This window comes from Sorex araneus, chromosome X, assembly GCF_027595985.1.
Source record: "Sorex araneus isolate mSorAra2 chromosome X, mSorAra2.pri, whole genome shotgun sequence".
Lineage (NCBI taxonomy): Eukaryota > Metazoa > Chordata > Mammalia > Eulipotyphla > Soricidae > Sorex > Sorex araneus.
Window position 1 is genome coordinate 333192548 of NC_073313.1, and position 24486 is coordinate 333217033.

General features: G+C 49.4%; 1 protein-coding gene across 2 annotated transcripts in view; it reads right to left on the reverse strand.

Moving 5' to 3' along the window:
• ADD2 (adducin 2) overlaps positions 1-24486 on the reverse strand; it is a 110928-nt gene that overhangs the window by 14905 nt on the left and 71537 nt on the right. For both annotated transcript variants that reach the window (XM_055123460.1, XM_004609137.3), the window contains exons 2-12: positions 23262-23377; positions 21342-21559; positions 19817-19955; positions 13781-13932; positions 13055-13135; positions 12400-12549; positions 11201-11344; positions 10509-10607; positions 5242-5418; positions 2071-2328; positions 778-897 (exon numbers count right to left, since the gene is read on the reverse strand). In XM_055123460.1, the coding sequence (XP_054979435.1) occupies positions 778-897; positions 2071-2328; positions 5242-5418; positions 10509-10607; positions 11201-11344; positions 12400-12549; positions 13055-13135; positions 13781-13932; positions 19817-19955; positions 21342-21524 (1503 nt within the window). In that variant the 5' untranslated portion in view covers positions 21525-21559; positions 23262-23377. The remainder of the gene's footprint in view (positions 1-777; positions 898-2070; positions 2329-5241; positions 5419-10508; positions 10608-11200; positions 11345-12399; positions 12550-13054; positions 13136-13780; positions 13933-19816; positions 19956-21341; positions 21560-23261; positions 23378-24486) is intronic.

Genomic DNA, 24486 nt, shown 5'->3' on the forward strand with positions numbered 1-24486 from the left:
AAGAGGGAGGGGGCATCACAGAGCCCTGAGAAGGGTCCTCGGAAGTTAATGTTCCTCAGAAATTCCCGAGATATTTGTTCAAAATACTTGCTCAGATGCCGGGGCTGGAGAGAGTTCAATGGGCTGAGCACATACTTTGCAAGCAGGAGACCTAGACTCACTCCCTGGACCACATGGAGCCCCGAACACTACAAGGAGCTCCCCTGAGCAATGAGCTGGGAGTAGCCTCCAAGTACCAAAAATAAATTAAAAAAAATAGAGACTCCCAGGCACCCCCACACCTTACTGAATCAGAATCTCTCGGGGGAAGGATGGGAGGGGAGACCCAGCAATCTTAATTTCCACAAGTGTAGCAGAGGGTCTTGGGACCATATACAGAATTGCTGTTCTGACAGCACATCTGAATGCTTAGGAATATCCGAGAGAGTCTATGAAGCAGTGGTAGAAGAATAAATATAAATGCTCATGAAATCTTGAAATGAGCGCAAAAGGGAAATAGATGGTCCGAACTCAATCTGGGGGCAGGTACTGTAGTTATATCCATTTGGGACCGGGCAGCTCTCCAGGCCTGAGGGTTCTGGGGACAACATTGGGAAGTGCTCGCAGAGCCTGCAGTGTGGCGGGTACAGAGAGTTTCTCCCCCAGGGAGGCCTCTAGGAGGTCGACAGATTAGGCCCCCACCAGAAACTCCGCTCGTTATAAGCAGGACCTTCCTCTGCCCCCACCCTGCCAGCGCCGAAGGAAAAGAGACGATGCCGTCAAGCCGGGCGCCCTTACCTTGTTCCGCATGTCCAGGACTTCCTGGGGGTCAGTATAGAGAGGCACAAATTGGTTTGGGTTTTCGATCCGTATGGGCATGCCACTGCTGGATTTCTCCACCTCGTCCGCCTTCATCCACTGAGCAAACAGAAGGGCGGGTGGTGAGGCAGAGGGACGGGCCCAGGCCTCCTGCACCGAGCAGTGCTGGCTGGGTCAGTTCCACACCCCTGCACACACAAAGGCCCATATTTGGGTCCTCTGTGACGCCAGGGTCCCAGAGCAGAGATGAGCAACAAAGGACCCCGCTGCCAACGCAGAAACACACGCTGACTCGTGCCCTCCCGCCCCAACGGTCAGTCCAGAGAGGCCTGGAGAGCAGCCTCAGGACCATGGCAGGCCACATGGCTGACACGGGCCACGGGCCTCCGTGTTCCGGGAGTCTGTGTCGTTAATCTGCAGGGCTTCGTTTTCTTTATGCAGAAGAAGAGCTATTCTCTTCGCTTCCCCCTCTGCTCCTTCTGTCTTTATGACAATTCAGAGTCGGTGTGTGGGGGCCGGGAACATGTCAGAGGCCAGGGTTCAACCCCAAGCATCTCCAAGAGCCAGTCCCCAAGCGCAGAGGCCGGAATCAGCCCTGAACCTGGCTGGTTGTGGCCGCAATCAAACAAGAGCCTGTGCATGGGTGTTTGGGGAGTGTCAGGAAGGCAACCGAACATACATGAGAAGCCACCAGCTCCCAAGCTGGCCTTAGCCTGCAGTGTGAAAGCGCCATGGCCTCTCCCAAACTTCCCACGAGCCCCTGCTGATGGGGAGCCAGAAGGAAGATCAAGAGCTCCTGGGCTCTGTGCTGCTGAGAGTGACCTGGTCCATGGTCCTCTGGCCCCAGACTCAGAGCAGAGGCTCCAGAAACAGGGTGAAACAGGTGAAGGCGCTAGAGCGAGAGCACAGGCTGTAGGGCCCTTGCCTTGCATGCCCCAGCCTGGGCTTGACCCCTGGTATCCCATGTGGTCCCTGGAGCACCAACAAGAGTAAGACCTAAGAGCAGAGCCAGGAGTCACCCCAGTGCATTGTTGGGGGTGCCCCTGGAAAAGAGGGGAGGGGAGAGGAGAGAGGGGGAGGGGAGGGGAGGGGAGGGGAGGGGAGGGGAGGGGAGGGGAGGGGAGGGGAGGGTGGTCTGTCAGACTCCTAAGGAAAGCTGCGGGCTCTGGGGAAGACTGGTTCTGTTCCCCTTTCCCAGCTGCCTCCCCCATACACGTGCTGCCCGCCCCGCCAGTCCCCTGCTCGCCCTGGGGGCCGCGCGTGCGCGCTCACCGTGGTCTTGGGCCGCGGGCTGCCCATGCTCCTCTGCACCTCGTCTGCCACGTTGACCCGCAGGTAGGTGTTGGGCGTGTTGAGCCAGCGGGTCTTCTCCTTCTGCTGCTTCTGCGCGTGCTGCCGCAGCATGGGCACGGGCGCGCCGTCCTCCTCGAACACGAAGGCCGTGACCGTGGCGGGGATCTCCACCTCACTCTTGTGTTTGGCTTTCTCTTGAACGAAGGGGTAGCGGTACGTGTAGCCCGTTCTGTAGCCCTGTACAAGGACAAAAGCAGAAGGTTCAGGGGCTGGAAGAGGGGCGCGGTGACGAGGCACCTGGCCACTCACCAGACACCCCCGCTCTGCCCCCTGCCCTCCGTGGCAGCACGCAGGCTCCGGGGGCCCTGAGCGCCACCTGCAGCGGCCCAGGCACAAGAACCGCCACCACCACCCCAGACTCCGCTTTGATTAGCGACACTCCTCTCCTCTATCAGGGATCTGCTCCCTTGCCTGTCTCCTCACCCCCAAACTCTCCCCCTCCTCCCCCCAGCTCTTCCTCCTCCCCAAAGACCCCAGATCTATGCCGGAGCCTTTGTTCCACAACTGCTTACCCACATTTCATCGGCTGGCAAGGTGAGGCCACCAACCAGGATGCTCTGAGTATGCAGGTGCCTGAGGTCACCTCAGAGTGACCTCAGAGGGAGCTGGGGCTGAGCTAGTCTTAAACATTTAGAGTTCTTGAGCGTTTAGAGGTTAATTTTTAAATGTTTAGAAATGTTTGGGGTCTGGAGATTTTCTAAAACGTTTCCCAGCTGGCTCTTACCTTCAGCCCTTCCTTCCTGACTCAGGAGCGGCTTCTCTACTCCCACTTGGGACCGGGAACCTGATATAAAACCATCCCTCCTGGGGCCGGAGTGTTAGTAAAGGGTTTGCCTTGCATGCAGCAGACCTGGGTTCAATCCCCCACACTCCATGTGGTCCCCTGAGCATGCCAAGAGTGGTCCCTAAGTGTAGAGTCAGGAGCAAGCCCTGAGCATCCAAATCAAAACAAAAATAAACATTTCCCCTGAGCATGAGATGGTATATATTTATAAATCTATTCATTGGTGACACACTATGTAATTGCAGAGTATATTTGTATCTATAAAACACAAATGAGACAATATATAAATAACAAAATATTACTATAATTGCATGTAATTATAGGTATTTATACATTTTAGTGTATATATACATGTGCAAATATAACATTTTAGTGTATATATACATGTGAAAATATATAATATGTATAATTATTACATATTATAAAGTAGCATATACATGAGACCATACTAAAGAAGTTTCTTTGTGAATTATTTTCTTAGCTCATCAATGTGTCTTGGAAATTTCATATTATTGAACTTATAAAACTCTTAAGAACCTTTCTGGTATGCCAATGCATGAACACTTTAAAATGTATTTAGCTAACATTAGTGGACACATTGCTATTTTCAAAATATTATAAACAGCTCTGAAATTAATATCTCTACACATACTTTTTAGACAATTAAATGATTCCCCAATTGACATAAATACCTAGAATGAAAATTATTGGGACAAAGAGAGCATATGTTTTTTATATATTTAACATATGTATTTTTCTCAATGGAGACATTACTGGTGCCTGCTCAAGCAAATTGATGAACAACAGGACGGGATGACAGTGCTACAGTGCTACAGTTAACGTTTTTATCCTGGACAGTTGATCTGGAGTTCCCTATTTCTTCCTTGGTGTGTGTTGGGGGGCTGGGGAGCAGCTCCTCACCATGCTCAGAGGTCCAAAGCCATGGGCTGATGGTCAGGCCCGGAATTCCATGCTGTTTGACCAGAGGTATTGGGGAATCTCCAGGGTTACACCCAGCAATGTTTGGGGTGGACAATATGCAGTGTCAGGGATCAAACTGGAGGCATCTCACAAGCAAGGCATGAAGTTTACCCTTCGAGCAAATAACCTATCTGTTAGGTTATTTGCAACATTTTTCATCTATTCAAGATAGAAATGGCCTGGCATGTGCTATACTTGCTATAACTGTGTGCATTTCCCCTAATGATGTGTTGTATTTACACTGTGGGATGTACCGCTCATCAGTAAAATGATCCTCATAAGCAGCCTGGTAATGAGGCAAAGACTATTTGGAGGAACTAGAGAATAGGATTCATTATTGCAGAAACAAAGAGGATCCAAGGTTGCAGCAGTGAAAAGGGAAATGGGTCAGATGTAGAAACGTTGTAAAGATGGATTCCATCTTCCGTTCTCTGTGCCATCTTAGAAGCAGCATTCTCTTCCTGCCATTAGTTATTTCCTTATTGCACATGCTCTCCTTTTGCTCTTGGATTGTGTCTTATTTGTAACATCATCAACCGCAGTGCCAGAGACAGAAAGAAGAATGTCTTTAAAGTCTTTTACACCCATTACAGCCTCTCTGAGCCACACCCTAGCTAGCTCTTAACATGACTTATTTGTGCAGTCGGGACAACAGGATCTTGTTATAAGACTGCTCAACGGGATTAGGGCACTTAGTGATATTATGTGTTTTCTGCCTTAAAATCATAAGAAAGGTGGAACTAACTAAAAAAGTACATAAGACACACTGTAAAAGAATCACTGTGGTTATTTCTATTGGACTGCCACTTCTCATCCCAACCAGTGCCTTCTGACCCCTTCTCCAAAGAGCTCCCCATAGGGACAGTATCCACAGCTCTTACAAGTGGATGTCATCATACCAAAGGCCAATATTTAAGAGAACTCAACTTCTATTAGAACAACCACAAATTCTAAATCAAGATGTCAACCTATGAATTGGGTTTGGTGTTTTGTTTTGTTTTGTTTTAGGATCACAGCCAGTGGTGCTCAGGTGCTCCTGACTTAGTGCTCAGACAACTAAGCTGTGTCAGAGATGGAACCTGGGTGTTCTGCATGCAAAACATGTGCTCGGTAGCATCTCTCTCCAGCTCTAATCAATAAATTTAAAATGTATATTTTTAAAATTTTTACATGAATCACTGTGAGGTACAGTTACAGATCTAATCAATGAAGTTTTTAATAACTGTGTTGTTGCGATTCTCACAGCTACCCAATGCTTGATGCTGACTGGGTTGGGGGACTAAGCCTCAGAGGAAAGGGCTAGCAGGTCACCGCAGGACACTCACCAGGTTGTCCAGCATCCTCATGAGGGCCTCAAACTCATGCTCCCCCAGCCGGCTCTTCTGCATGGGTCCAAAGGTGCTCCCTGCCCACTGGACAGAACCCACTTCATGCGGGCGGTGTTTCTCCTGCTCCAGGAGGATGAGGTTTTCCACTCCCCCAGCGCTGGATAAAGCAGACACCTGCGGTAAAGAGCAGAAAGGCCTCAGCTGTGTACACACATATGTGTGTATGTACATGTGTGTGCATGCATGTGTGTGTGCATGTGTGCTTGCAAGTGCAACCACACACTTACCTACATTTTTTTTTCTTTTTGGGTCACATCCAGTGATGCTCAGGGGTTACTCCTGGCTCTGCACTCAGGAATTACTCCTGGCTGTGCTCGGGGGACCATATGGGATGCTGGGAATCGAACCTGGGTTGGCCGCATGCAAGGCAAACACCCTACCTGCTGTGCTATCACTCCAGCCCCACACTTACCTACACTTAAGTGTGTACTGAGACAAGGGGTTGGGGAAGATTGGAAACAGAGGAGTCTGGAAAACAGCTATATTTTGCTTTTTCCCACCAGAGGAAAAGCTGCATCAAACATGTCAGACATCCACCATCCCCAGGTAAAGAGAGAGGCGACCATAGTTTCTTCCATAAATTTTCACCAGCTTTCAGAGATTATAAAGGAGTAAATGCAAACATTAAACCTTCACACCAAAGCAGTACAGGGCTGAGGATGCATCTCAGAAGCAGAGCACTCGCCTTGAATCTGAGAGGCCCTGGGTTCAACCCCCCGCACGGCAAAAATGAAAATGAATGAATACAGAGGACTCTAGGGTGACATGGGATACAGACCAGCTTTGAGTGTGATTATTTCTGGGGAGGGAATGTAAGTCGAGAAAAGGTGAACTTTTATTTTTATCTGTAATATTCTTTCAGAGGAAAAGATCTTGAAGCAGAAAGTCTTCTAATATGTGTTCAATTTGAGTGGTAGAAAGAAGCCATATTATGTTATTATTCTCCACACTTTTTCTGTGAGGTTGAAAGTTCTTTTTTTAATTTCCATTTTTAATTGAGACAATGTTGGTTTACAAGATGCCCTTTTAATTTTTTTGGATCAAACTAAACCTCTCATTTTCCACTTTAAAGTTCATCTGACTGTATGTCAATATTCTCCCCTTAGTCCCTCAAAGTCAGGATGAGGCATCCTGGGGCAGCTCGACAATGGGGACAGGCCTGTCTCCAGCCTCCTGGGTACCTAGACAAACTAGCATTTGGGGTGGGGATTGGCATTGTGGAAACTTTGAGCGCTGCGGTTCTTGAGACCCCTTGTTGTTGTTTTGCTCTTTCCGAACAGATCCAGTTCAGCTCACTGACAAACTCAGGTCTACGAGCCCCTGATAGCCAAGGACTGACCCTACTGAGACACACAGCCCTGTGGACATGTCTTGGGTCAGCCAGGCCACACTCCCAGGACTCATCACCCTTTGAGGAGAAGAAAGCCAAAATGTCTCTCCCACGCCTCCCCTCCCAGGCCTGTGTCCTGTGGTGAGGAGTGGGCCCTCCTCCTTCCCCCCGCCCCGATGGGACTCCAAGATGACACCACACCCTGCTGCTGTCTACTTAAGCTCCCATATGCCCACAATCCAGAGACACACAAACAAATCTCGGACCCAAGGACCCAAACAACTTGCTGCAGCAATCTCTTCAGACCCTAAGTATTAAAATTTTAGAATTCCTAAAGCATGCGGCTGCTCTTGCCACCACACGACACTATACTGTATCCATAACAAGCAATATAAAACACTTTGTCTAGCACTGCCTTTTTGGCAGGTATGAGTGGTGGTGGGACTGGTCTTAAAATATCGAAGGTAACTAAAGTAGCACTATAACACTGTCTTCCCACTGTTGTCCATCGATTTGCTCAAGCAGGCACCAGTAACGTCTCCATTGTGAGAGTTGTTGTTACTGATTTTGGCATACTGAATACGCCATAGGTAGCTTGTCAGGTTCTGCCGTGTGGGCGGGGCACTCTTGGTAGCTTTCTGGGCTCTCTGAGAGGGACAAAGGAATCAAACCCGGGTCGACCATGTGCTAGGCAAACGCCCTACTCACTGTGTTATTGCTTTAGTTTTAAATAGCTAAAGTAGAGAAAGAGAATATTGTTCAAATTGTCTGTGACACAGGCAGGGGGAGGTGTGGAATGGGGGGAGGGGATACTGGGGATTTTGGTGGTGGAAAACGTGCACTGGTGAAGGGATGGGTGTTTGATGACTGTATAATCGAAGCTCAAACATGAAAGCTTTGTTACTGTACCTCACAGTGAATCAATAAAAATATAAAATAGAAAAGAATAAGTGCAGACCATAATACCCAAAAGGAGAGAGAGAGTAAAAGGGAATGTGGGAATGTGCCTGTCAGAGGCGGGGAGCAGGGAGAATGGGGGTGGGGATGGCAGAAGGGACACTGGAAACATTGGTGGTGGAGAACGGGCACTGGTGGAGGGATGGGTACTCAATCATTGTATGACTGAAATGTAATCACGAAAGTGTGTAAGTCTATAATTGCATCTCATGGTGTTTCATTAAAAAATAAAAATAAGAAAAAAGAATAGGTGCAGAAAGATGTCAGAAAATAGTTTATTAACCAACACACTTGGAGACTCTACCATGACAGGCTAAAATAGATGATTCTCTGGGGACCCGTGCCCTGTGGATAAGGAGAGAACTACCCACATCCCGCTCCCCAATCCCTCAGTTTCCATGGTGATGGAAAGCAGATAGAGGAGAAGCACATGGGTTTCTTAGTCTCTGCCTCTCTCTCTCTCTGCCTCTGTCTCCTCTCTGCCTCTGTCTCTCTGTCTGTCTCTCTCCCCACCCCCAGCCCCTGGCTGGCCTAGTTTCCTGGATCCCCGGCTAACATCCCCGGCTAATGGTGAGTGCAGAGAACACTGTGCCTAGACACACAGCATCAGGTCAGTCTCAAGCCACTGGAAGCCACCACAGCCACGACTGGTCAGGCTTGCAAGGAGGAAACTTAGGCTCCTGGCTGGAAACGGGACTTTGGAGCTGCCATCAAACCGGCAAGGACCAGTCGGGACTGAGTCCCAACAGCACCTGCTGAGGTCTGCCTAAGGCACCCACAGCCGTCCTGCCCCCCTGCTTCCCCGCCCCAACCTCTCATGGCTTTCCTTCCTCTAGAACCTCCTGCTCCATGTCTGGGTGCCTCACTCCCCACAGCTTTCTTGGGGGATCGGGGGCGGGGAGTAGGGGGTGCATCTCTGTGCACTGCAATAAAGTCCCATCAGAACAGTGCAGATGGGAGCGGCGGCAGCAGCCCTAGCTCCCTACCCTCTGCCCCATGCCCCTGGCCATCTGACCAGTCCCCCATCCTCTACCTCAACCCCCTGGCCATCAAGCCTGCTTCTCCATCCTCTCCCTCATGGCCCTGGCCATCTGACCAGTCCCCCATCCTCTGCCCCAACCCCTTGGCCATCCGACCAGTTCCCCTACTCTCTCCCCATCAAACCTGCTACCCCTGTCCTTTCCCCCATGCCCCTGGCCATCTGACCAGTCCCCTGTCCTCTCCCCCAGGCCCCTGGATGTCCAACCAGTCCCCCCATCTTCTCCCTCCCCCACGCACTGGCTGTCCCACCATGACTGTTTCTAGGGGGCTGGCACCGGGAGGGGTGTGAGCAAGAGACAGGTGTCCTCTCTCCCATCCATCTGTAGGTCTGTCTGTCTGCAGAGATTAGGCTCTTTTTCCTTTCTCCTGGGCTACCAGAGTGCCAATGTGGAGAAGGGGGAGTTGGCACAGAAGGAGCTGGACACTGAGGTGTTGACCAGTTCTACTAACACGAAGCAGGGATGGGGGCAGAGTTTAGGGCCGGCGGCATCGCTGGGCACCTCGCTCCTGTCCACCTCCTCCCTGTTCTCCCGTGCAGACACTGCTGTAGGATGTGGCCAGTCCCTCCCTGCTCTCTCTTGCTCCTGACTCAGCTGGCCTCTGGGATTCCCCTCAAGTCAAGGGAAAATGCTTGGAGAAAGACATCCTTGCTCAGAGGCTGCTGTGCCCACTGCTGCCAGCAGGGGGCAGGCAGGACACCTACAGTTCCTGCGTAGCAGCAGCAAGCCTTCCCCGCCTGTCTCCGACACCCGAATACCACCAGCAACCCCTCTCCTTGTCTGAAAGTGCTCGTGCCCACAGGGGCTCTAGGCTCCACGTGTGCACTCAGGGAAAGGAGGGTTTGGGGCAGTGGGTGCCCACCCAGGGGCACGCAGCTAGAGTGGATGCAATGGTGCCCAGTCAGTGGGGCAGGGCCCGACCCACCCAGAGGCTAGTCACAGTGGCCAGGAGCACTCAGCTCCCCCCACACCACCTTGTTATGGAGAAGCAACCAATCCGGGTGCTACTAATGCTTCCCGAAGGGGCCACGTGATCACTGGCACTCCCATGCTCCCCTGATGAGGATGACTTGTCATGGGCTCCCAGATATCAGCCGGGGGCTGGGGGTGTTCCTGGTCATGCAGGTCACCATATCAGCATGCCTCTACTTATCTTTCAGGACTTGAGCACCGTGTCAGTATGCCTCTACTTATCTTTCAGGACTTGAGCATGTCTGTGCATGTGCCCCCACCAAAGGAAGAAAGGAGAGAGGGAGTGAAGGATGAAAAGGAAGAAGGGAGAGAAAGAGGAAAAGACAACAGTTGGAGAGAGAGGGAAAGAGAGAGAGAGAGGAGAGAGAGAGGGGGAGAGAGAGGAGAGAGAAGAAGGGAGGGAGAGAGAGGGGGAGAGAGAGAAAGAGAGAGAGGAGAGAGAGGTGAGATAGGAGAGAGAGAGGGAGAGAGGGAGAGAGGAGAGAGAGAGAGGGAGAGAGAGAAAGAGAGCGAGAGGAGAGAGAGAGAGAACACCTATCTGCATCCTGCATGGGTATAGCTGATGGAACAAGTTGAATAGGGAAGTGCAGGTTACAGCCGAGCACCACAGGAAGAACCTGTCCCATTCTGATTTCTCCTGCCGTCCCACTACTGAGCCCTGGAAGCAGCCTACCCCGGGCCCTGAACCCCAGGAGCTGGGTGCTGGCTGTCAGAGTGATGACAGAGGTTCACAAGCTGCAGGAAAGACTCTGCAGAGAACTTCAGCAGAGTAAGGTGGTGACAAGGTAGAAAAGTCAGGCCAGGTCTTCAGCTGGCTGGGCTCCAAGGACTTCCCTGCTCACAGACCAGGGGGGTGCCTGCTGTCCAGGCCCGCACCTGGGCACTCCCCAGAGGGTCTCGCTCACCTGCACCTCACAGGCTGCCTGCAGGTGGAAGGCTTTATAAAACGCCTCCTCCACAGTGTCGCCCAGAGCAACCATGCCGTGGTTTCTTAGCACCAGGATCTGTGGGGGGAGAAAAGAGCCTGTTACAGCCTCGAGCTTCCCTCTCTGAAGAGGGAGAGATTCTTCACAGACATCCATTTCTGGGTGGGATCCCAGGGCCCTTCACCAATACCACGTACAGGAGTGGGGAAGGAGAGAACAATAAGCATTTTAAGGGAACTCTTCCAGCCAACACAGCTTTAGAGAAAGGATGTTCATGACGGCAGCATTCATAGCAAGAAAAAAATCATCACAATCAAACTTCCCGTGTCCGACCACAGACGAGCGTTCAGGGACATGGTGGCGCAGCCACTCACGCACGGAGGGATAATTTAATAGTTTGAAACTGATGACGCTGCTAGGTTCGATAACAGACAAAGCTGTTTACTGTGTAGCACTGAGGGAAATAATAAGGATATATCTCGGGAGCCTCGCCTTGCAAATAAATGCAAGTGTATTTGGTGGTGCACCAACATCCCAGGGGGCATGCAACACATCTGGGGTTCTGTTTTGTGATTCTGTGGCTGTCCAAGGACACTGTCCCTTCTGTGGTGTCAGTTCCGACACTGCCCACCACTGCCTTCCCAGCATCTCCCCTAGCAGCAGAGCCCCACCTTGCAGGTGGGTCCAAGGCACTTCTGCAGGTTGATCCGATCTGCTTCCTGCTCCATTTCCCCGTTGAAGTCATAGTAGGCCATGTCCCCCACCAGCAGGGCATTGTGGGAGACAGGCAGGAGGCCCCACTTCATGGCCGACACCTACAGGGAGAGGACAATGGTCACACCCACAGCTCCCCACCAGCCCTCTGCACCCCTTGGCTCTGAGCACCCCTCAGCCCCTAGCCTGGATTCAGTGGGGGAGAGGATCCAGCAGAGAAAGACATGCACCTCCCCATGGTCTCACAGCTCCCTGTCCCCCACCACGCTGCTCCCCGCGGCAGTGTGAGACCCCTCTTCCAGAACTACTGCAGAGACTGTACCCATGAGCCAAGCCCGCCACCCCTCCCACGGGGCTCCGGTCCTGGGACTCCGGGAAGATTCAGGGGCTGGGGAAGTTGGGACCAGGCTGAAGTACAACAGGCGCTTGGGGTCCCCTGGGCTGGGCTAGCGAAGACCCGAGCCCTGAAGTCAGCATGGAAACAACCACAACTCCTCGCGAGCAAAGAGATTCACTGGGACGCCCCAACCCGTTAGCGTCGGGGAATATGACAGCCAGTGAGCAAAGCCCAGGGCATGAGCCCCACACCCCAGCCACATCGGGCATCTTTCCGTGACAGCACAGAGTGTGGAGAGGGGTAGGAGAGCCCCGCATCCTCCTGCCCTTGTACGGCCCCACCAGAAAGGCTGGGCTCTGCAGACACGCATGCTCAGCATGCAACATCAGTCGGGGTCTCAGTTTGGAAGTTCCGAGAGCTTGAGACCGATGTGCCTTGCTGAGAAAGCCTCGTGCCAGGGACAAGGCTGCACGTGACGGAGCTGATGGGATTCAGCCTGTTCTCTGCCTTTTCTCCCCAACCAACAATCTCACTGTTTGGAAAACAGAGAGGACAGAGACCCCTGGGTTTGGGTGCTCCCTCCCTTCCCTGTGGCCTGGGTTCCAGGAGGTGCTCTGAGAACTGTTGGAAGCAGGGCAGGTGGGGGCCGGAGAGATAGTATAGCGGGTAGGGTGCTTGCCTGGCACACAGCAGACCCAGTACTAATCCCCAGCATCCCACCGGGTCCCCTGAGCCCTGCCAGGGCTGATCCCCGAGCACCACCGAGAATGACCCAAAAGTGGAGGTGTGGAGGTGCATGTGGGCACAGGGGACACTCACCGCAGCCGTGGCCGGCGTGTGCAGGTGGATGACGCAGCGCACGTCGGGCCGGGCTGCGTAGATGGCCGAGTGTAGGCAGAAGCCCGTGGTGTCCACTGGGAAGCAGCTGCTGCCCTTCTCCACCACCTCCCCCAAGATGTTCACCTTGATCTGGGGAGAGATGCAGAACTCAGGGAGGCTGGGGCTCTCCCTCCCCGCCCTCCACGCCACGAACTACGGTCGTGTGGGGCCATCCGTTCCTCTCCCGGTGGCTCCCCCGGTTCCTGAGTTGCTGGCTACAGCCACAGGACTCAACCAGATTAAGGGAGTCAGAAAGTGAATGAGTGGATACAAATGACCATTTAGTGTCAGACATATGTGAGTCTTTATTTAGAAGCTGGAACCAAGCACGTGCTGCTGTTCCACTGTCAGCCTCCTCCAGGAAGGTCTCCCTCTCCCAGCCCTGCAGGCCCATCTCCTGGTCCTCCTCCTAGGCACCTGCTGCCCGTGCCTAACAGGGAGCCCCTCAGGCACATCCCACACTGGGCATGGTGTCTCGGAGCCCCGGTGTCTGCCCTGCCCCACCTGATTTTGAGATCCACGAGAGACAGGACAGGTGGCAGTGGTGGAGCGGAGAGGGATGCGGTCATTTCGGGAAGGCGTGGGCATCACTTACCAGGCTGGACGCAGTCACTTCACTGCAGGACACTCCCTTGGGGCTAATCAGGAAGTGGTCCTGCTCCTTGCTGACTCTCAGCTAGGAGAAAGACACACATATTCAGCAGTCAGGAGAGGGCTCAGTCCCCGGGACATGTCTTCTTGCAGCCTCTCTTGGCCTAAATCTATGGCACGCAAATCTTTGCCCCCCTCCCAGACCCCAGAAGCCCTTGTCTCCCCCCTCCGCCAACTCATAAGAGGCCCAGAGGACTTGGACTTTATAGAAAATGAGGGTAACAGTGCTGTCAGAGGAATCTTCCAGTCAAGGACAAGACTAGAGGGGCTGGAGTGACAGCACAACGGGTAGGGCATTTGCCTTGCATGCCGCCGACATGGGTTCGATTCCCAGCAGCCCATATGGTCCCCTGAGCACCGCCAGGAGTGATTCCTTAGTGCATGAGTCAGGAGTAACCCCTGTGCATTGCCAGGTGTGACCCAAAAAGAAACACACACACACACACACACACACACACACACACACACGAACAAGACTAGAAGCTGACTCCAGGAGGGCCTTATCTGGAGGTGTGCCCACTGGCCCAGGTTGTCTCTTTCTGGGGATCATGGAGGTTAGGAACCTAGGAAGAACTCTGTGCATTTCAGGCAAAGACCACCACCCACGCCTTAGCCAAGAATCAGGATGTCTCTGGGTTTTGTGGGCATTGTGTGCAGCTGTTCTCCTCACCGTGACGTAGGTGTCGCTGAGCTGGGCCCAGCCATAGAGGTCCAGCAGGCGGTAGACGCTGCTGATCTTGCACCGCATGAGCCGCTCCCCTTTGGCCAGGTTCAAGGAGTCGGCCGTGTGGAGGTCATTGATGGGTGTCATCATGGAGAAGTCTGGAGGGCGACAGGGAAGGGTGGGGTGGGGCAGTGGTTGGGGTCAAGCTCGTCTACTCCCCCATCCCTCTCTGGATTTAGTTCTCGCCCAGTTCTCACTATCACTGTCACGGCACAAGAGACATGTCCCCTTCCTTCCTGGAATGGAACTAAACATTCTTTGACTCATCCCTGGGGAGAAAAATCCACAGGATGGAGAGTTGTGCCCGATATGGTCCTCTGCTAATTCCAAGAAGGGTGAATGGTGTGCTGCGGGTGAAATACCATGGCAAGACTCAAAACAAAACGCAGGGTCAACATCTAGACTACCAACAAAGGGAACGTGGACATACACGAACAGGAATGAGAACTGGGCGTTAGTTCATCCAAGGAAGAATTGAAATGATAAAGAAATACTCTAAACTTTCCTAACAATTTTGAAGTGAATTGTTTTATGCAAAATATATACCCAAAATCTACTCATAAAATAGCAAAATAGTTTACGACCCTAATGAAACCACACAAGAAAATACTATAAAAATCATGCAAGCTCTGGGCGCTGGATAATGATAAATATAACTCCCAAAAAATTGTCAAGGAAATAGTGATTTCCTATCTTATTTAAACTCCATCACTTGTATCACTTCAATACTAAATGCTATCCCAAAAGTGAATTTCTGTCCAATCTTACTGTAATATGGATATGAAACCCCTTACTAAAATTCTAAAATCTAGTCCTTAATCAAATCCAGAAATGCATTTTAATCTTTTTAATTTTGTTTTGTTTTGGTTTGAGGCCTAACTAGCGATGTTCAGGAGTTACTCCTGGTGGTGTTCAGGGACCATATGAGATGCTAGGGATCAAAGTTGGGTTGGCCATGTGCAAGGCAAGCCTCCTACATGCTTTTTTTTTTTTGCTTTTTGGGTCACACCTGGCGATGCACACGGATTACTCCTGGCTGTGCACTCAGGAACCACCCCTGGTGGTGCTCAGGGGACCATATGGGATGCTGGGATTTGAACCCGGGTCGGCCGCGTGCAAGGCAAACGCCCTACCCGCTATGCTATCATGCCAGCCCCTCCTACATGCTTTACTATTGCCCCAGTCCCCAGAAGTGTATTTTTAAAATAATCCATCAAGACCAGGGATAATGTATTTCAGGAATGAAAAAAAGAGTTCTATATTCAAAATTCTATTAACGTAATTTATCACACCAGTAGTTCCAGAGAAGAAAAATCAATTAATGACTAAAATGCATTTTTATAAAATTCAATATACTTTTCTGGAAAAGTTTATATTGAACTAGAATAAAAATATCTTTCCTCAATATGATAAAGAATAACTATCTCAAACTCTTGTGGTAAATAGAATTTACATTAAGTTCAGAACAAGACAGAATGATGAGCGCTATTAAACTCTCTGTCCTCAGAGTTCTAATAGATGTAATGAGGAAACTGGAAAAATATATCATAGGGCAAATGTTGGAATAAAGGAAGCAAAATGACCATATCTGCAGGTAAAATGATCTTTCTGTATATGAAACAAAATAATTAACTGAACAGATATTAGAATATAGGAATTCAATAAAGAGCTACTTTCCCTAGATTACAAATAGAACCAAGAAGAAAAACTGAATGGAGAATCAATTCAAGTAACAAATATGCATATAATTTCGAGGATAAACAAGAAATTAATAGGGTCTATATAAAAATATTCACTAAACTTTTCTAATGAATATTAAATAATTATTAAATAGAAGACCAACCTCACTTCTGAACAGATTTTAATCCACTTATGCAAGTATTTTTAAAGCACCAATATGCGACACTTTTGTACGTCAATGACACTATACTGGCATATAGCAGTGCATAAAGGAAACAAATACCCTTTCTTCTATGGAACTTACATTCTAATAGTAATTAAATATTCGAGCTATATATATATATGTATACATATATATATATAAATCTCCTTGAAATTGACCTATTCTTTTAATGAAATCCTAACCAAAATCCCAAAAGGAGTTGTTCGTTTATTTTTTTAATTAGATGGGAGAATTACAAAACTAAAGTTATTTTAAAGAATGAACCTTTAGGCCTTGCATGTCTGAGGCACTGGGTTCAATCTAGGCACCATAAAAAAATAAATAAAACCAAGCGAATAAACTTTTTCAAATAGTTGAGAAAGTTAGACAACTGAATAATTAAGAACATTTGTCCCAAAGAATGATAAAAACTTGAGTAAGGTGTTTTTAAGCAACTAATAAAAAACAGAACACATGGAAAGAGCAATAAATCCAACTACAGGGAAATGAAAAACTTATGAGGCAAAAATATAATGAACCAAATTAACAATCAAAGGAAAAACTGGGAAAAGCATAATGAACTTGACAGCAGGGAAATTGCCTAACTTTATAAAGATTTTAAAACATGTAAGAAAAAAATGGTACAAGTAAGAAAATTGGTCACTGTCACTGTCACTGTCATCCCATTGATTATCAACTAGCTCAAGAAGGCACCAGTAATGTCTCCATTCATCCTAGTCCTGAGATTTTAGCAGCCTCTCTTGTTCTTCCCAGCATAAGAAAATTGGTAAAGGATGTTAATAGGCAATTTTTTATAGAGAAAAATCACAGCCATATGTGTATATCTTTCTCTGGTTTCATTAGTAATCAGATAGATGCATATTAAAGCACAAATAAGTTTTTACTTATCAAATCATTAAGATAAAACAGATGATAATTAGATGAGAGAAAGGAGTACTCTATTGTAATGTAAGTGCAAATGTAAACTGGGTCTAACTTTCTCTGGGGAAACATGGTATTATGCACTAAAATATTTAAAACATAAGTATATTTCAACCTAGCAATCCTACAACTGGTATTTATCTTAGGAAAATAAGCATGAAATGTGTCAGAGAGATAGAATTGAGATTTAAAGGTGCTTGCCTTGCATGGAACCCACCTCAGTTTCCTTCCCAGTATCACATTTGATTCCCAGAGTACCTAGGAGTGAACCTTGAGCACAGAACCAGAACTTGCACCACAGGTATGGCCCCAAAACAAAAGGAAAAAAGGAAAAAGAAAACAACCATTGACAACAGTGGAGGGTCTTTGGTATTCTGGTTGTTGTAAATGAAGATGCAATAAATTCATCCACTGTAGCACTGTCCTTCAAGCTCGATTTGCTTGAGCGGGCACCAGTAACATCTCCATTGTGAGACATGTTACTGTTTTTGGCATATCGAATATGCCAAAACCTGGTAGCTTGCCAGGCTCTGCTGTGCGGGTGGGATACTCTCGGTAGCTTGCCGGACTCTTCAAGAGGGATGGAGGAATCCAACCCGGGTCGGCCATGTGCAAGGCAAAAACCCTATCTGCTGTACTATCGCTCCAACCCCAGCAGTAAATTCATACAAGCATAAATGTTAACACTGTTATAACCAGTGTTAATTAAACCAGAAAAAATTAAATTAAAATTTTATTAAAAATAGATACTGATATAATCATATAATCACAAAGTTATTTATAAGAATTCTTATTGTTGGGACATAGCTCAGCTGTAGAGTATCTGACTACAAAAATGTTTATTGAGCCATGAACCACCTCCAGCACTTTCCAGAGACTCATAAATAAATCTCAAGAGAGATAAACAAGATGCAGATATCCTTCTGAACCCCACGCAAGGCTGAGTCATCCAGGATACCCTGGAGGGATGTGGGTGAGCCCAGCACCTGCACCTGGCAGATGAAAATCTCCGCACTCCATAGTCACTTCCATGCTCACGGCTGGACTCCCCTGCTGGGGATGAGCCTCATCCAGGAATTAATCTGTTGAAACACTCAGGTATGTGGGTTCTGTGACTAAAATCTCCAGGCTTTCACAGACTCGGGGATGGGCTACCTTCCCCCATCTCCCTGTACTTCCAGAAGTCCTGGCAGTCATGCACGTGCCCCCAAATGCTACTCAGTTAAGAATTTAACTCCAGCTTTATCACCTCATTAAAAATTTTGGACTTTCTTCCTGGAGCACAGATGCATTCATGACTGCATAACATCTCAAACTCTACAGCACTGATAAACCCGAGCAGCACACTGGATTGGGTGGGATCTAATGTAGAAGGCATCCACTCTTGATTAACAAAACATCAACACAGAAGCCTTAACCTGTAACAATGTCTTAGTCATCTCTTATGCGAGGGCTTAATAGCTCGATGGTGAGATACACAACCTCCACTTACTTTCTTCTGAGGAAACATTATTTTGATCATTATTTTAGCAAATTATAAATATAAAGCAATATAAAATAAAGTACTGAGGGCCTGCTATGGGGGCAGGCTTAAGGGGTGGTTGGAAAATTAAGAGATAATGGTGGTGGGAAGGTGCAATGGAGGTGGGATTGGTGTTGCTATATTGAATGTCTGTAACAAATCATCACAAACAACTTGCAAACCACAGTGTTTATATAAGCTGTAAAGAGAAAATTAAAAAAAAATTAATGCCTGTCACATCAGAAAAAAAAGAAAGAAAAAAATTGCTCACATGTCCATACACATACATAAGAGAGATGAGAAATAACGGAAAAATGAATGAGCACCTAAATGGTAGATGCATTTGTCCCTAGGTGAGAGCATCATTCACAGTTTCACGTTTGCTGCATTTTGCTGAGATGAAAAATTTATATTATCCTTCTAATTTATAAAAGTTATAACCAATAAATTAGCATGCCATAGGAAAAAATATTTTTTAAGAGTTTATTGAAATTGTTCATGGCAGCAAAAAGAAAGAAAGAAAGAAAGAAAGAAAATTAAGTCCCCAAAGTGGGACTGGATTAAATAATAATATAATTCAGCCATGTCACAGAATAGTATATATCTGCCCAAAATTTTATTATGTAGTCACATCTCATTATATGAAATAATAGTCAAGATATGGCAAAGCTATTCATTGTGTATGTCAGTTGTTTATTTGCATGTGATATATATGTTAAGAGAAAAAGGCTGGGGAAGACAAATCACACTGTGAGTAAGGGGCTTGCCTTGCCTGCCTTGGTCAGGCCTTGAGAGTCCCCTGTCTCCCCCAGGAGTGACATCTGAGAACAAAGCCAGGAGGACGTACAGAGTACAGCTGAATGAGGCCCCAAATCCAAAAATCTAAAAAAATTATTAAAAGAAAGGGGAAAGGCTAGAAGATAGATACCCAAATACTGGTAAGGGTGATTTTTATTTCCTTTCTGGAATATTTTTAAATACCTAGTTTTCAATCCCAATCCTGTATCATCTTGTTACGGGATCTATTTTTCAATGTTTGTTTCTGAAAGGTTTGGGGCAGGTTTCAGAGCCTAGAAGGGGGCGTCAGTCTTCCCCCTCTCCCTGCCTTCTACAAGCCCATCGCCCTGCTCGGAAGGCATAGCTTTGGGGGCTCAGGGACAGAGCTGCCTGAATCAGGATGGTGCTAGGACCTGAGGTTCTGTGCCCAGTAACAGGGGGCAGAATTCTCCCTCACTGAGCAAAGGCTTCCTCGGGGACCCACTTGCAGTTCTTCCCTTTGTGCAAATCCACTTACAGGATGGGTGAGGGAGGCTGCGTCCCCAGAGAAGCCTGCCAGTGTCACATGTTACCCCAGCAGCCCCGGAACCTGGTTCTTCCCCCAGTCTCCATCCACCCCCACCCACTCCAGGGAGGATCGTTCTCCTGGTGGGGGCAGTGGGGGTTGTGGGGTCTTTAACTCTCCGAGCAGTATCTGAAGCAGTTAGACGCCTCTGACATCTGCTCAGCTCCCCTAGGTCTGCTAATGCAATCGTAGTGCTCACTGGTAACCTGGCAACCAAGTGGCTCCTTCCTCGCTGCACCCTCCACCCCCCACCCTGCTACCTCTGCTCCCGCAGCTTCCCAGTGCCCCACGTACTCATGGAAGGTGTCGGGAAGACCGCGTGGGAGGTGCTGGCCATGAAGTCCGCAATCTGCCGCAGGGCCCAGATGTTGGAGGAATTGTTCCCTTTCTTCATCTGCTCCTGGATGAGGCCTTCCAGCTCCTCCCTGAAAGACTGAAGCAGAACCCCGACAGGGTGCTGACCCCCCCATCTCATGTGGGAGACCAAGGTCCCCTTCAGTCAACTGAGGAGCCCTTCCAAGCACCCCACCCTAGACCCCTGAGCAGCAAGAACAGGACAGCAGTCAGAATCTCAGAATCTACAGGACCCAGGGGACACTGAGCAAGTCCATGGGAGCCCCCAAATAGCCCTGTGGGAAACCACAGAATCCTGTTCCGTTGCCCCCTAGGGATTAGTCTACACTCCAGGTCTTTCGTTGTTTTGTTTTGTTTTGTTTTTGTTGGTTTTTTTTTTTTTGCTCTTCATACTCAGGTGAAGCACAGGGTTTATTCCTGGCTCTTCACTCAGGAATCATTCCTGGTGGTGCTGGGGGGACAATATGGAATGCTGGGAATCGGACCTGGGTTGCCTGCATGCAAGGCAAATGCCCTACCCCCTGTGCTATCACTCTAGGCCCAACACTCCAGGTCTTTCGGGTCTAAGTGAGGGCGAGGGCCCCAATGCACGGATGTGTGCCACATGCCTACCCACCAGCATGCCTATGGCCGTCTAGGCCCGTGGACAGATCCAGGTTTTCCAGCCTGTGGACAGATCTGGCTGCTTCTGACAAGGCATCCATTTCTGGGGTCCTCTTACTTCAGGTTCCGCTTTTCAGACCCCAGTCATCAATCAGGCATGCCTGCCCGCTAGGGGAAGCAGGAATGCCCAGGGGAACCAGGGTCCCAACTAGGGAAACCAGGAACCCGCTTTCATTGGTAGCAACCTATCATAGGGCAGATATGGAACCTCCTCCTGCCCCTATCTCCTGCCTGAGAGTAATCCCTTTCACTCAGGTCCCCCAGTGTAGGGGGTGTTAATGCTGCCACTTCTCCAACCACACACTGGGGGGGTGGAGAGTGGGCAGTCAGTCACCTCATCCCCCTCTGCTAAGCATCCGTCATCTGCCAGACTTCCCCACGGGGTCACCTGTCCCCTCCACTTCAAGCCCCAGTTCCTCTGTGAGGATGCCAGAGCACTCACACCAAGGCCGGCCACAGCCTCAACACATGCCCTGGATTCCCCAAGCCCAGTGGCACGGGGATGGGGCACAAGGGAGGACAGGGCTGAGACAGAGCTGGAACCTTGTCCAGGGCCCATTCGGGCCAGCATCTGGGAGCACCAGCTCCCCGCTGGGCTCACACACCATTTCTTGAGGATCCCCTTTCCAGTCTCTCCCTTGCTCCTCCACACCCATCTCTCAGACCTCCCGGCTCCCACACCACCCCGCAAGCCACACCAGGTTGTGCCACGCTCCAGGGATTGGGGAGCGAGCCAGACAGCCCCAGTTGTCAGACTCGGTTCAAGTCGCCAGGCAGCCAGGGCAGGGGCAACCGCGCTCACCGGGCTCTGCAGTATCATGGTGACGCGCTTCTTCTGCTCCATCAGGTTAAAATCCTGCCGCAGGTCAGCCGCGCGGTGGCGAAGGCGCAGGTACTCGGGGTCCTCCTCGGAGAAGCGGTCGAAGTACTGCTGGCTCTGGGCTGGCGGCGGGGAGGCGGCCTCGGGGGCCGACTCTTCACTCATTTTCCTGGAGGCTTTTCCAGGGCACTCCTGAACGCCTGCAGAGAAAGACACCAGGACGGTGGGCGGGCAGCGGGGGCCTCTCAGTCGGGGAACACGCTTCCCCAGGCAGAGGCGTTGGTGTTGGCTGCTTCCCGAAAGTGATGCTGTCACTCCCAGGATAGGCCCGGGGAACGTGGCACGATGCAGACAGGGCTGGTTGCCCGCTGAGGCATCACCAGGGCCCATGGGCAGGGGAGGAGCAGGCGCCCCGGTCCACAACCTCCCCGCCTTGGCCAGATGCTGGGACCATGTCACCCTGCACTCTGAGTGGGAGCTGGCTGCTGAGACCAGAGGTGCCAGCGATGTCTCTGCTGGGCAGGATCTTCTGGCAGGCATCTTGCCCGTGACACTCACAAAAATACTAGAAACCCCTGTGAGGGATTTCTACCATGTGTCAAAGATATCAGGAGGGTCTCCTGTCTTTCAGAACGAGCCCCTTTCACCACACCTGAGTGAGCAGGGAGGACTCGGACTCCCTTAAAGAGTTGTAACTCAGCCCTGTAGCAGTCAGTCTTTGTGGAGGATGGGGGTGGTAAGAGGTGGGGAGGGCTGGGGGGGAGGGGAGGAAGGAGGGCAGGTGAGACGGGAGAGGAGCTAGAGACAGAATTCATTCCAGTGGCAGATGATGAATCAATCACGCCTACGAACTAATCGTCCCTCTCAACCATGTACCCTCCCACTGAAAATCTGTGGACGCTGAAGCTTGGGGAGCACCCAGGCAGGCAAGCACATTGCTATGCTGGGGGTTGTGATACCCTGAATCCACTGGAGATGACTCAAAGCTCTGCACTCTGCCCCAAACCCCCAAAGTCTGCCCTATGCATTGCTTTGGCCGTGCCTGAGTGGTATCCTGTATAATAAGGTCATGATCACTTTCAGTGAAATCCGTTGAGTTTCTCAGGAATCAGGGAGACTGACTGGGGGCATGGGAACCCCCAGGTAAATAGTCATGTTGGTCAGAAATATGAGTGGCCTGAGATCCCAGTTGTAGCTGGTGTCTGAAATGAGGCCATCTTGTGAGGGAGGACCTGGCCCCTTTACTTGTGGGCGTTCACTGAATGTTCTTTAATGCAGAGCAGTTAAGTGTCAGGATTGAATTCTAGAACACCCAGATGGCATCAGAAGAGCTGAGGACAGAACAGCACCCGGCAGCTTCTATTTGTGGCTTCTTTCCATTCCTGGGACCACTCTACAAGACAGACAGGACTGTTCCTGTTTCTCAGCGACATGAATCACACCAAGAAACTGCGTGAGCGCATACAGATGCAAATGAAGTCAGGATCCCAACCAGGACTGCCTCTGGTCCGGGTCCTGTGCTTCCCCAATACAACTTTCTCCAAACAGTTACTGAGCTGCCATGTAGGTGAAGGGATTAGACTGTTTGCTTAGGATCCAAAAGGCCAGAGGAGGAAGTATTTGCAGAGGGCTGGTCTAAGGAACTTTCCGCCAGTAGGAGTTGCTCAACCAGGGAAGATGGAGGAGGCTGCCACTGAGCTTTCTTTCTCCTCCAAATCAGAGCACTGGAGAGGGACTTTGGCTTCTTTCGGGAGAAGAGAGGGTTGGCCTAGTCCCTTTTAAGTTCCTTTAAATTCCAAGGTAGCTCTTGAATCAGCAGAATTGGGGGAGTTCATGTGAGTTGGATCTAGCCTGCTTCATCCCCTCCCTTACTTGTCACCACCCACATGAACGGCTCCTTACCAGGAGGCTGGGCCAGCCTTGTCCTTGCCTCCCTCTTCTTGGCGTTCGGCCTGCACGCCTAGCTCCACGCTCGGGAACACAGACCACACTACAGGCACTCAGCATCCAGGCGGAAACTGGAAAACACAAGTAGGACCAAAATCAGGGTCTTGTCCATATCACATGACTCTTCACCCCATTCTGCAGCATCTTTAGGTGCTGATTAATTTATAGGACAACTGAGGCATTCTTAAAAATGAACCTGAAAGGAATTTTTATTTTAAAAGCCATGTTTAAACAAAGTTTTATTTTAAAAGCCATGTTTAAACAAAGTTACATGGTCAAGAAAGTGGAAGTGAGATAAACCAATGGGATTGCATCAAATTAAGAAGATTTTGTACCACAAAAGAAACAGTGACCAGAATAAAAAGACACCCTACAGACTGGGAGAAGTCATCTGCCCACTACCCATCTGACAAAAGGTTAATGTCTAAGATATATAGAGCACTGGTAAAACTTAACAATGACAACAACAAATATTCTCCACTAAAACTTGGAAAAATAGATGATCAGAAACTTCCTCAAGGAAAACATATAGATGACAAGTAGGTATATAAAAATAAGTTCTGCTTCACTTATCATGAGGGAAATGCAAATCAAAGCAACATCTCATACCAATGAAACTCGCACATATCAAAAAGAACAAAATCACCAGTGTTGGCATGGATGTCAGGAAAAAAGAACCCTCATCCACTGCTGGTGGGAATGTCAACTGATCCAACCATCATGGAAAACAAGTAAGGATACTTGTCAAAAAACTAAGAATTTTGGCTGGAGCGATAGCATAGCAGGTAGGGCATTTTCCTTGCATGCAGCCGACCTAGGTTTGATTCCCAGCATCCCATATGGTCCCCCGAACACCACCAGGAATAATTCCTGAGTGCACAAGCCAGGAGTAACTCCTGTGCATCTCTGGGTATGACCCAAAAAGAAAAAAAAACAACTAAGAATTTAACTTACATATGATCCAGCAATTCTACTTCTGGACTTCTACCTCAAAGTCCCAAAAACTCTATTCAAGAGTTACACTGGAGAGTAAGTGTAACAGGAAGGATGCTTGCCTTGCACGTGGCCTACCCAGGTTTGGTCCCCAGTATCCCATATAGTCCCCCAAGCACCACCAAGAGTAATTTCTGAGTGCAGAGCCAGGAGTAACTCCTTAGGATCATCAGGTATGGTTCAAAAA